This window comes from Sardina pilchardus, chromosome 2 (assembly GCF_963854185.1).
Source record: "Sardina pilchardus chromosome 2, fSarPil1.1, whole genome shotgun sequence".
NCBI lineage: Eukaryota > Metazoa > Chordata > Actinopteri > Clupeiformes > Clupeidae > Sardina > Sardina pilchardus.
Genome location: NC_084995.1, coordinates 24,933,930 through 24,947,553, shown reverse-complemented (window position 1 = coordinate 24,947,553; position 13,624 = coordinate 24,933,930). Strand labels below are relative to the sequence as shown.

The window sequence follows — 13,624 nt, the reverse complement described above, 5'->3', positions numbered from 1 at the left end:
GTCTCTCTCTCCCTCTCTTGCTCTGAGTCAGACGTCTCCTCCATGGGTTAGAGCAAAGGGCTTTGGTGGCAAATGTTTGCGGCCAATCGCTCGCTCTCTCTCTCTCTCTCTCTCTCTCACACACACACACACACACACACACACACACACACACACACACACACACACTCCACCCCTCTGCAGCGTGTGTGTGTGTGTGTGTGGGTGTTAGGGGCTCAGTGGTTAGCTTATTGGGATGCTAACTCAATTATTCTTGAGAGCCCTTATCAGTTCCTCCAGTGAGCCTGGGCCCCTCGCGAGGATCATCAGCATACAGTAGCACATGAATGTGAGATCAAAGGCACCCCTCCTCCTCCTCCTCCTCCTCCTCCACCTCTCTGTCTCGCGCTCACTCTCTCCTCCTCTCTCCCTCCTCTGTGGAGGCCTCGGCGAGGTGTAATTGAATTGTTTGTTGTTGTTGTTGCTGCTGCTGTTGCCATAGTGCGAGTCAAGAGGCTGGTCTTCTGTTCCCCTCCCTCACACACCTTTGCTTTGGTGCTATTTGTCTTTATTTTCTCTCAGTCTCTCTCTCTCTCTCTCTCTCTGTCTCTCTCCCCCTCTCCCCTCTGCCATCTTGCCTTATGTCTCTGTTCCTCAAAGTCAAACTCTCTTTCTCTCGCTCACACACACACACACACACACACACACGCGCATACACACACACATCTCCATTCTCTTTTATAAAAAGTTACTTTTTGAGAAGTAGGAAGAAGACTGTGTGGCCATTGGATTTTGTGTACAGGTTTAGAAGAATGTTCTAACTCTGGCTCTCTCCTCACTTTCTTTTCGTGTCTCTATTCTCCTCCTTTATCTTTTGTTTTGTCTCTTCATTCTCTCTGAAGTGCTTTCTCTTATTCTTTATTCGTCTACTTCTCTCTACCCCGCTCTCCTTCTCTCTCTCTTTCTATTTTATTCTCTCTCTCTCTCTCTATCTCCCTCCCTCCCTCTCCCTCTCTGAAGATATCATTAGCTGCCTGTATTGAATTGAAATTGTACTGGAATGAGTGGAATAATGTGTTGGGTTGAGTATTGTTTGGTATGAATGCTCAGTTAAAAGAGCTGCTGTGGTTCTCCTCACTCAGACGGAGCAGTTTGTGCACGCGCTGAAGGACGAGCTGGTGAAGAGCGCCCTGCTGGCCCTGCACGCCGCCCGGCCCGGCTACGTGTCCAAGACCCAGACGCAGGCGCAGACGCCGCCGCTGCAGACCCACGCGCCCCAGACGCCCAGCCACCCCGCGCAGACGGCCCTGGAGCCGGACGCCGTCGTCTGCAACAACGTGGCGGGCGCGCAGACGCCCACCAAAGAGGAGGCGCCGCCACCCGCCGTAGCGCTGGAGCGCCAGGACTCCATACCGCACCACAAGGAGTACGACGAGGAGGAATGGGCAAGTGCTCTCTCATCCGTCTCTCTCTCCCTCCGCCTCCTCTCTATGTCTGCCTCTTCTCTCTCTCCCGCCGCCTCTCTGTGTCTGCCTCTTCTCTCTCTCCTTCCACCTCTCTGTGTCTGCCTCTCTTCTCTCTCTCTCTCTACCTCTGTGTCTGCCTCTCTTCTCTCTCTCCCTCCACCTCTTTTCTCTCTCTCCCTCTCCCCCTCTCTGTGTCTGCCTCTCTTCTCTCTCCCTCTCTGTGTCTGCCTCTCTTCTCTCTCCCTCTCGCCCTCTCTGTCACATTTGGTTTGACTCCTCTCCCTGTCCTTTGTCCCTCTTCATGATAAAGGAGATCTCCGTTTGCACTAATAAGACAAACCACAGGTAGTGCGGCTTAGTGTGACATGGGCAGTCCATTTCATAGTGAGCAAGAGAGAGGCTGAAATGCAGAGGCGGACATCCCGGGTTCAGAAAGTAAAAGTCCTTATCCAGTATCTTATCCAAACATGTAGTAAACCAGCTCATCCTAATTAGCAGCCAGGTAGATCAGATAGCTAGTGATATCACCTGTGTGAAGTGCACAGATAGACAGAATACATGGCAGGATTTGTACTTTCTGTACCCGGGATGTCCGTCCGCCTCTGCTGAAATGTACAGGCTGAAAGGCTACAGCAGGCATGCAGCTCAAGTTGTCCATTCCCAGAGTGTACCAACAGTTGTAGGGACTCATGTGTCATTCTCCTTTGAGTGTGCACACTGCTAGCACGGCTGGTGTAGCGGTTCTTTTGATTATAGCGAAAACTAATTGTTGCAGCATCAGCTCAGCTAAGAAAAGTAATAATAATTATAATAATAATAATAAAAATGTTTCAGTTGTGTACTGGGTGTAGCCCGGCTGTTCCAGAGGAGAGCAAGCAAGAGTAAATGGAGCCTGGAGGCAGAAAGGGCTCAAACTCAAGGGTGAGCATGAAAAAGACAAACTAGCACTAGACCAGAGGGGCCACGGAGGGGCTGTTCAACACACAGTTGCTAGAGAAACTGGCATTAAAATGGAGAGATAGAGAGAGAGAGAGAGAGAGAGAGAGAGAGAGAGAGAATGGACCAAAGAACACAGTGAGCTAGTGACCATCCATCTGGCAGTTAGTGTACAGTGGTGCAGCAGAAGATTAGAGAGCCGAAAGCCGGTGGGTCTCCAGCCTCCAATCAATGACACAAGCTCCAGCCCACTCTCAGAAACACACACACACACACACACACGCACACACACACACACACTAAAAGACAAAGACAGAAGACAAAGAAAAGCTTTTCTAGCCTGGTTATTGCTATGGGAACACTAATTACCTCTTGCTGCCATTGGAGAGCACTTGTAGAACGATCCGAGGTAGCCGATCTGAAACCGTAGGGTTGCCCCCCCTCAGAGCTGCAAGGAAGGAGAGGAGCATGGACTTGACAGCGGTTGCTATGCGCGTGTGCCACACCTGTCACTGGCCATGTGTGTCTGACCTTTGGAACGGAAGACGCGGCGCGTTTGGGGATGAAATGGCTCTTGCTGGCTATGCAGTGTGAAAGAGCGAGTGAACAGCAAAACAAGCCTGCGAATGAAAGTGCTGAAGTGGAACATCAATTAAACATTCTGAACGTCAACACAAACTCTTTTATTTAGTGGGTTTTTCCCCGAGGCCAAAGCACATCACTAATCAGCATCAGTAGGCAGTGAGCTGCAGTCCTCCAGTCTCGGAGAGCGTGCCGCCGTAGTGGTTCAGGGCTTTTATCGGCATGATTGCCGTCTCTATGTCAACAGAGGGATGGGGTGGCGTTCAGCTGCAGGGTGCGGAGTGGCTATTTCTGTATCAACAAATGTGTTAAAGAGAGACCAACGGTTAGGTGGCCTGTGGAAGACTAAGCACATTTGGTTGTTAGAACTTGTGGTTGTTAGAGTGTGTGTGTGTGTGTGTGTGTGTGTGTGTGTGTGTGTGTGTATTAGTGTGTGGGTCTGTGTGAATGTGTGTCTGTGTGTGTGTGTGTGTGTGTGTGTGTGTGTGTGTGTTACTGTGTATATTGTACAAGAAAAGCTCTTCTGACTGTAGTTCTGGTTCCTCTAGGACAGGGTATGGGCAATGTGTGTGTGTGTGTGTGTGTGTGTGTGTGTGTGTGTGTGCTCTTCTGACTGTAGTTCTGGTTCCTCTAGGACAGGGTATGGGCAATGCGTGTGTGTGTGTGTGTGTGTGTGTGTGTGTGTGTGTGTGTGTTTGTGTGTGTGTGTGTGTGTGTGTGTGTGTGTGTGTGTGTGTGTGTGTGTGTGTGTGTGTGTGTGTGTGTGTGTGTGTGTGTGTGTGTGTGTGTGTGTGCTCTTCTGACTGTAGTTCTGGTTCCTCTAGGACAGGGTATGGGCAATGCGTGTGTGTGTGTGTGTGTGTGTGTGTGTGTGTGTGTGTGTGTGTGTGTGTGTGTGTGTGTGTGTGTGTGTGTGTGTGTGTGTGTGTGTGTGTGTGTGTGTGTGTGTGTGTGTGTGTGTGTGTGTGTGTGTGTGTGTGTGCTCTTCTGACTGTAGTTCTGGTTCCTCTAGGACAGGGTATGGGCAAACGTGGCCAAGAGTCTCAACTGTGTGATCGCCCTGGTGGACAAGCTGCAGGAGCAGGACAACAACAACCAGGAGTCAGCACCAGACCAGGCGCTCGCCGACGTCATCACCTCCCACAACCCCAGTACGTGTGCACCTACCTGTCAGCACACACTCACTCACACACACACGCACCATCAACTCACACTATGTGTGCACCATCCCGTCAGCGTGTGCACACACACACACACACACGCACACACACACACACACACAATAACCACACATACTAACAACAACACAGACTCCCAAATTCTCCTTGCACATGTGCTGCTCTCTCAGTGTACAAGGCTACAAGAATTAGCTTCCCAGCAGGATTACCCAACAGATGTCATCATCAGTTGTCACAATACTGTATATGCCCTCATAAGCACTGCTGGCCGCAATGCATCATGAGTTGTCATAATATTTGTCCTCATTAATGCATTTCATTAGCTGCTGTCATATTTACAGAAATGCTCTCAGAGTTTGCCTCCCCCTAAACCGACTGATGCTTGGTCAGCTTATTCCCCCACTTTTGTTTACACACACACACACACACACACACACACACACACGGTGAGAGACACACAACTAGTTTTTAAATCCTTGGTCCAGCACTCTAAAAGCGGGCTCTCCCCCAAGTGTTCTGTGTGAGCGTCTTTCATGGCAAAGCCACTTGACCTTCACGGCAGTTGGGCGTCAGTGGAGCGTCAGAGACAGGGCCTCCATCAGAGCGCCCCCTGCTGGGCACAGGGCCCGGCAGCCCACTGCAGCAGACAGAGCCTGAAATGGATGGAGGTCCTCTGAAGAGCACCTCCATGGAGCTCCGTCTCTCTGAGTCAAGCTCATTACAGCACAGTGTCTGCACTTTGGTCAAGAAGTGAGAAGAGAAGGACGTGTGCGTGTGTGTGTGTGTGTGCGTGTGTGTGTGTGTGTGTGTGTGTGTGTGTCTCTCTCTCTCTTTTCAGACTCTCTCTTTCACTCCTCCATTCTCTTGCCATCTTTTTGTCTCCAGCCATCTGTCTTTGTCGAGTTCCAGTCCCTTGTGTCTGGCCTGGCAGCAGAGTCTGTGTGTGCAGACACTCACAGAAATGAGAGAGCCCGCCATTCTTCCACACACAAGCCAGCCCTAAGATATGAGGGCATGCACACACTCCCACAGGTCAGGCGTAAGGGAGGAGAGAGAGAGAGAGAGAGAGAGAGAGAGTAGATTGCAGAGCAGTGTAGCCTGAGAGAGATGACACAATTGTCAGAGTTCAGCCTTTATCTCTCCAGCTTCATAATTACCAGAGACCAGTGCACTGATAAGATCCAGTTGCGTTAAGCCTGACTGGACAGGTGGGAATGAGACAAGTTCAGGCGTGTGTAACCACGCACAAAACATTCACACTCACACCAAATAAAACATGTACCCAAACACACACTCACACTCACTCACATAAATGTGCACATATGCTGCCGTGACTAGCACACATTACAGAAATCAACTCACATAAGAGACAGGAACTGATGCTCTTAGTCTCTTCGTTTTTCTCTCTTTTTCCCTCTCACATGAGGACCGTCTAGCGACTGTGGTTTGATTTTGGTGGATTCAGTAGACACCACTGACTTCTAGTGGCTGTTAGTGTGTATTGCAGTCTGTCTGTTGACGCACAGTGTCTGTCCAGGTCCCACAAAACTCTGTAAGTCCACTGAGAGTTGCTTGCTCTAAATGTCAGCATTGGATCCATACAGAGACAGAGGCTTTAGAGGAGGCAGCAGAGAGATGCACCGCAAGGTCAATACCATACACACACACACACACACACACACACACACACACAGCAGCACTACGAGCCTCAAACCCACTCACTGTATCAGCTTACTAATGCACTGCCTGTGTCATCCTCAATGCATTACTGTATACAGTATGCTGTATATATATAATATACAGTATATGGTGTATGCTCTATATGCATATGTGTTGAGAAACCACAGTATAATTTAATATATACATTTCTCTTTATTGGTTATATACTTTATTGGTTATTACTTTATATTGCTGGCAGACATCACTGCGGAGTTACAGACAGGGATCTAGTGGTAAAAAAAGAGGTGGGTAAACTATAAATGCTGTGATCAGACGAACCACAACTCAGTCACTGGTAAGATGGACCATGGTATACCGGTGTGTGTGTGTGTGTCCTTACCACATGGCTATAGGCTACCACTTGATGGTGCCAAGGATTTCACTGGGTGGTCCCTCATAGGCCACACAATCACTTCAATTCCTACATTCATCTAAGTTCATTGTTAACTCCAGCAGGAATAAATATGGTTGAAGTCTACAAAGCTTATTAAATCACAATAAACAGAGAACAAGAATGTCAAGATGTAGTCAATATGGCAGAAGAAATAATATATAGCAATGTATTTAGCATCAGTGACGGAGGGAGGATTTGCAACTGTGATAACCGGTTCCACACACTCGGAACAGTGACTGCAAAGGCTTTTTGCACGTGATGTGGCTGTGGGAAATAGCACTCACTGATTTGTCATTTAATTATGTTAACTTTTAGTTAGTTTTGAATTGCTCATTGTAGACTTTCCTTATTGTTGGTACTGTAAGTGTGGATGCTTTTATTGTATGGTTATACAGTACAGTAGTTATGCTTATAGTTATCGTTCCTGGTGTAAATGACCCTTTACAAGACATGTCAGAGAGACAGAGACATACAGTAACATAGTTTATGTGATTTACTGTGTGTACGGTACTTCATGTACTTCTTGCTGAACTCATTCATACTGTAGCTAAACTCAAGTACATAATCCTTAAAACAACACAAATATGATTTATTCCCACTGCTGTGTTCAAACTTGTCGTGGAAGTCTTTCTAAACCACTTGCTCATACCACAGATGAGCAGATAATCCACAGTGCAGTGCAGTCTACTTTCTGTGATAAGTTGCAGCTGTGTATGTACCCACATACACCCACACACACACACAAACAAACACACACACACACACACACACACACATGCCTATGTAGTTGTTATGTTATAGTTGTTTTCCTGTGATAAAAAGATCATTTGTAAGCAACCCTATGCCATTCTCACTCTGCCCCTATAGGTACAGTATGTTTTTGGCATCATCTTCAAATGACCTGGGTGAACCCGGTTGTTGAGACTGATCATCTGGGTTATGCGCTGTATAGATTCTCTCTCTGACTGGTCCCTCTCTGACTGTGCAGCAGTGCAGTGAACCCGGTTGTTGAGACTGATCATCTGGGTTATGCACTGTGTAGATTCTCTCTCTGACTGGTCCCTCTCTGACTGTGCAGCAGTGCAGTGAACCCGGTTGTTGAGACTGATCATCTGGGTTATGCACTGTGTAGATTCTCTCTCTGACTGGTCCCTCTCTGACTGTGCAGCAGTGCAGTGAACCCGGTTGTTGAGACTGATCATCTGGGTTATGCACTGTGTAGATTCTCTCTCTGACTGGTCCCTCTCTGACTGTGCAGCAGTGCAGTGAACCCGGTTGTTGAGACTGATCATCTGGGTTATGCACTGTGTAGATTCTCTCTCTGACTGGTCCCTCTCTGACTGTGCAGCAGTGCAGTGAACCCGGTTGTTGAGACTGATCATCTGGGTTATGCACTGTGTAGATTCTCTCTCTGACTTGTCCCTCTCTGACTGTGCAGCAGGTGAGTGGCGAGAGCAGTTGTCCCCGCTGGTGGCCTCGCTGAAGGAGTGTGTGTCGGAGGTGGGCGGTCGGGCGCAGAAGTCCATGACCTTCGTGCTCCTGCAGGAGGCAGTGTGCAGCATCCCGCAGGGCCTCTTCCTCCAACAGAGGCGCGACGTCGTTTTCAGTCAGGCGGTAGGTTCGACCCCCTCATATGATTTGATTATCCTGTTAATGATCGTTCATTCCTTCCGCTGAGGGGAACGCTCAGTGTGAACAGTATAGGTCTGTTTTTGACCTTAGACATCACTTACACCATCATGTGCATACACTACAGTAGGTTTAATTGCTTGCCTTTCTTAAACAGTAAAACAATCACACTTCAGACACAGTCAAAGTTATACTGCTGCTCACATTTGTCTCACTGATATAAATAAAAAGGAGCAATAATAATAGCAGAAGAGTATTTTAAGATCAGAAGAGTATTTATGTTGAACTGGGTATTTCTTAGGAGCTGAAATAAAATGAAGAAACACAAGAACATGGTTGAAAATCTCAATGTTAAACTGAATTCAATTATGTTTAGTATAAACAGAAAAAAGACAAGATCTTACATTGATTTTTCCTTTTGTCAGGGTAGATAATCATTTAAATATTTTAATTAGAAGTGGTCGATTTTGCACATCTTGTTGAAAAGTGTCAATAATGTTGAATTTGATAGACTTCTTTATTGATAGCACCATTGATAAATACATTGGAACTCATGCTAAAGAGAGGAATAAAACATTTGAATTCAAATCAACACACATACAGTACCCTTCACCATACCTAGAGATTGGCATGGGGTGCTTTCCATAAGATCATCTCTCAATGCAACAATACATTATTCATTCACAAAGAAAATTGGCGTCCTTGTAAGTTGAATTTTTCCTATTTTTTTAAATTAAGGCACTAAGATTAATATCCAATTTTGTATTCCTCTTTTTAGTCAACTTTAGCATCGGTGCATAAACATTTGAGTAAGACTGTATGCATTCATGCATGTATTAACTGGGGGGAAGTACTGCTGATACCAGGTGTTGTGAGGAGAGATGAAGAGTCCTGGAACGTGATCTGAGAATTGGAGCCTATGCTGCTATAGTGTAGCCTGGATGCCAGACCGAAGTTTAGCCCCGCCTCCATTCTTTTTCTGCAGGGAACTTCGGTCTGGCACTTCTCCGTTCAGCTGCTACTATTCGAGATACAGATCTGTTGTTCGGACCAATCACATTGTCAGGGCGGGCTTTACGTGATGATTGACAGATGAACAGCAGTGACGTTCACGGCTGCATGCGTCCTCGTTCGACAAGTTGGGTGTGACACCATGTTGGCTTAGGTTGATTTTGATGGCAACAGAAACGCTATGGGTATGAATGCATAATTTGTTCATGCAGTTTGGCCTTTCATTTATCTTAGCTATTGAAACGGAGGTTTTATCACGGATTCGCACAACTATTTCTGAACACTTAGACCAACGAGGATAGGCTATGTGGGAAAACTTCAGTTTCACAATTGTAAGCAGGGGAAATATACAACAATTCCTGCTTTATACGTGTTCTGTCTTTACCCGGTGCGCCAATGAGGCTGTGTTGAACAAGTTTAATTTATTGATCATCTGACTCCATAAGATGAAAGGTATAGTCACACTGTTGATGACTATGAAATATCAGTCTACAATAAGTACCAAGTACTTCTAAACTTATCTCTCTACAAGGCCGATTTGATTAACCACATGAGATCCAACCTATATCGTTAGCAATATCTACAGTTCATTGACTATTGGCACCTGTGAAGTTTTCCTATTACCAGTTCAGGGACCACTATTCGTTTGGCTAATCAGGCCGGCCGGCATTAGCACGCAGAGGCTCGCAAGGCTTGGTGCGAAAACTGAATTAGAGCAGTGACTCCTAGTGGTATAACTAGCCCCCACAAGATACGCAGTTTAACTGAGAATTCGTTTGCTAAGATACTGATTAAACAAATGCCTCGATTCGGACTCTAATCTCAAGAAAGGAATATTACCGATTCCCAATTAACATCACATTTATTTGTAATCTTTTCTAATACAATCAATAAAGGTATAAAGGTACAGACAATAATAAAGTAGCAAGGAAAGTTAAACCATTAACCTAAAATAAAGTTACCCTTACCAAGGAGCTCTATAAAGCAGAGAGACTCCATTACCTTACCTGAGAGTTCTGCTAAGCCGAAACTCTCTTACCTTACCCAGAGTCCTGCTAGCCAGAAAATCTCCTGAATAAACTTGTCCCTAACCTTAAGTATCCACACAGAAAAGGGGGGTTTCTTGTGAAGTTCCTCACTGGAAATTAACATATAGACTCTATAACTATTTTAAAAGACCTTGGCTCTCCACAGGGTATATCTTATCACTACAAAAGGGAATGGGAGGTTCCCCATCCAATACTTGGCAATTTCGCTTAGATCACCAGAAAACATATTTACACTTATTTTACACTTGTACCACTGAGACCCTCTTACTTCTCGTGTTGAGACATAAAAAATGATACCAAACATAGATACATTATCATTTGTCATGAAACAGATACATTTTAGTTTTCAGCATTAGTTTTCTGAGATGAATGTAGAGGGAAATGTAGGTGTGTCCGAGAATCCCTGGCCAAATGGCGGTCCACACAATGGGGGCAGTCAAATGTAAACAGACCACCTGAGCACAAAGGAGTGTCCCACCGTGAGGTCGTCTCCCCCGTCTGCCATCTTAGAAAAACTCATGGACGGGAAAACACCCAGCCTTACACTTTCACCAAGTTAAAACAGCATAGGGTGATGTTGTTCCCGTTTGTTTAAAAATGTCTGTTTGCTCGTTGGGTTAACAATACACTTCCCCAGCTGTTCATTTCATACAGTTTGAAGGAATTATTTTTAAAAACGAAGGAGGATGTTTTCCATAGCCTATCCTGCTACATATTTCTGTCTTAGATTTCGCAGATACTGACAGCCAATAACTTACTAAATATTTGTCTTTGAGTAAGCAAAGGTGTAAAGAGGAAATCCTGCAAAGGCATAAAGATAATTTGTATATCCTTTGCAGGAACAAACAGTTCCACTTAAACAAACCACAGATGGTTATTGAGAGAGTAATTTCACATCTGCGCTAAATCAAGAGCATTCTCCTCCATGTTCGATTGCCTGCTATTTTACTTTGTTTGTTCAACTGCGTTCTCAGAGTGCACTGGAAAATAAACAAACGAAAATAGCGCAGTCTTCATGGGAAAATTTTGCTCGAATCAGTGATGCATGCACGTCAGATCAAAACCAGGTTTCATGGGTTTATGCTACTGTAGGTGGCATATTCACCCAGGACTGTTCTCAATATAAACTTTATGTGAGATGTGTTGAAAACTGTGAATAGTAACAGAATGTGGAGAAGCAATCATCAACCGTAATGTCATAAATGCCTAAGCTCTGAGATGTCCAGATATCACCTGAATATAACATGCAAATCACCGGACACCTTCACTGCCCTAAAAGGAGTTCCAGAGACTTTGCTACAGTACATGCTTTCACTATTTGTTTGTCTGCTCTATCTTGCCACAGATTTAGAGCCTGAACTTATTAAACATGCTTTTCATCACACACGCACACACACACACACACACACACACACACACACACACACACACACACACACACACACACACAATAAAAGTGCCAAACTGTTTGATAGAGGACCTCGTTTGAAGTCTGTCAACTGGTTGAAACCGCAACATTTTTGTAGTTTGAATTCACTGACTGTATCACACATGTCCAGAAACCATGAATTGATGGTGCTGTGTCTAATTGCTGGTAAATGTACTGTACGCATGATGTTTTATGTGAGTGTGTGTGTGTGTGTGTGTGTGTGTGTGCAAGCGTGCTCACATACTGCATGTGTGGCTCTTCTTCCTCCAGTTGTCAGCGTTGGCGTGTGGCTTTGTGATGCGGCTGTATGCAGGGCTGGAGGACAAGGGCTTCCTGCAGCAGCTGCACCTGGTGGGCCTGGTGGCTCAGTTCGAGAGCCTGCTCAGCACTTACAGTGAGTACAGCACTCCTGAGACCCACAGACAGGCCAGCACAGGCAGGTCAACACAGACAGGTCAACACAGACAGGTCAACACAGACAGGCCAACACAGACAGGCCAACACAGACAGGTCAACACAGACAGGTCAACACAGACAGGCCAACACAGACAGGCCAACACAGACAGGCCAGCACAGACAGGTCAACACAGACAGGCCAGCACAGACAGGTCAGCACAGACAGGTCAGCACAGTCAGGTCAACACAGACAGGCCAACACAGACAGGCCAACACAGACAGGCCAACACAGACAGGCCAACACAGACAGGTCAGCACAGTCAGGTCAACACAGACAGGCCAACACAGACAGGTCAGCACAGACAGGTCAACACAGACAGGCCAACACAGACAGGTCAACACAGACAGGTCAACACAGACAGGTCAACACAGACAGGCCAGCACAGACAGGTCAGCACAGACAGGTCAGCACAGTCAGGTCAACACAGACAGGCCAACACAGACAGGCCAACACAGACAGGCCAACACAGACAGGCCAACACAGACAGGTCAGCACAGTCAGGTCAACACAGACAGGCCAACACAGACAGGTCAGCACAGACAGGTCAACACAGACAGGCCAACACAGACAGGTCAACACAGACAGGTCAGCACAGACAGGCCAACACAGACAGGTCAGCACAAGCGCTCTCATTTGTTGCTTCAGGGGTATCTGGGCAAGCCTTTGTTTCACTCACATCAAGTAGACAATTAATATACAACTGCTATTCAAGTCAATTCAATCAAGTCCATTTTATAAAACAACAGAGTTGACCCAAAGTGCTTCACAATTTGTGAGATTTAGCATGACATAATAAGATAAACAGAAATACCAAAAAAGTGTCCACCCTACCCTACCCACCCTTTTGGATAGTCCGGGGTTCAACCTCAATAGAACTTCTGGTGGAACAGAATCTTACAGTATTTGCAGTGGTAAACTATTCCAGACTTTGGGAGCAGCAACAGAAAAGGCATACTGTACAGTAGTCCCCTTTTGGTTTTCGAGCGTGAATGGAGTGCTGAGAGGAGCCTTTGAAACGTGTGCAGTAAGAAAACAGGTCATTCCATTGATTCTCCAAACAGGAACTTACAGTACTTGTGCGCTGTGATTAGTCATCATGCCTCAGACAGGAATGGAATTCACAGAATTCATGAATAAAAAAGAAAGAAGACTCAAGCTGCCTCGATCTTGCGTGTAATTACTGGTGCCAACTTACAGTTGCAAACATACAATTTACTGTCTGGATCACCAGCAGTGAGAACATGTGTCTGAGTGTCTTGAAAAACGCTGTACAAACTACTGTAGAAAAGCACTGCGAGAGAGCAGACCTCAGCCAAAAATCATAACCGCCTCCTGGATCCAAACAGTGATACAGATCACTCCCAAAATGTAATCATTTCTTCCTTGGGTCATTTCAGACCCTCCCTGAAAATTTTATCGAAATCCATCCGTAACTTTTTGAGTTATCTTGCAAAAAAACAAACAGACAGACAAACAAACCCAGATGAAAACATAACCTCCTTGGCAGAGGTAATTAAATGTAGGCTACTGTAGAAGTAGTAGTAGCAGTAGTTGTATATGACAGTCATGAATGTGGACTCTTTGATTATTCAACTTCACCATTCTCCCACCTAATAGTCACTCAGTCACTCAACAAATGGGAAATGGTCTTGCTGGATGTAACCAAATGCAATTTAGTAATTTCTAGAAATGCAATAAAACAACAATATACTGTATGTCCATATCCATGGCTTAAGTCAGTGAGGTGCATTTTTGCCATGAACACGAGTGTCAATTAGTGGCAATTAATTCTGGT

General features: G+C 45.7%; 1 protein-coding gene across 7 annotated transcripts in view; it reads left to right on the top strand.

Annotated features, from left to right (window-relative positions):
- Positions 1-13,624, top strand: part of inpp4b (inositol polyphosphate-4-phosphatase type II B) — a 273,163-nt gene that overhangs the window by 242,033 nt on the left and 17,506 nt on the right. For all 7 annotated transcript variants that reach the window (XM_062523240.1, XM_062523223.1, XM_062523231.1 and 4 more), the window contains 4 exons: positions 1,122-1,424; positions 3,976-4,114; positions 7,693-7,868; positions 11,643-11,766. In XM_062523240.1, coding sequence (XP_062379224.1) covers positions 1,122-1,424; positions 3,976-4,114; positions 7,693-7,868; positions 11,643-11,766 — 742 coding nt within the window. The remainder of the gene's footprint in view (positions 1-1,121; positions 1,425-3,975; positions 4,115-7,692; positions 7,869-11,642; positions 11,767-13,624) is intronic.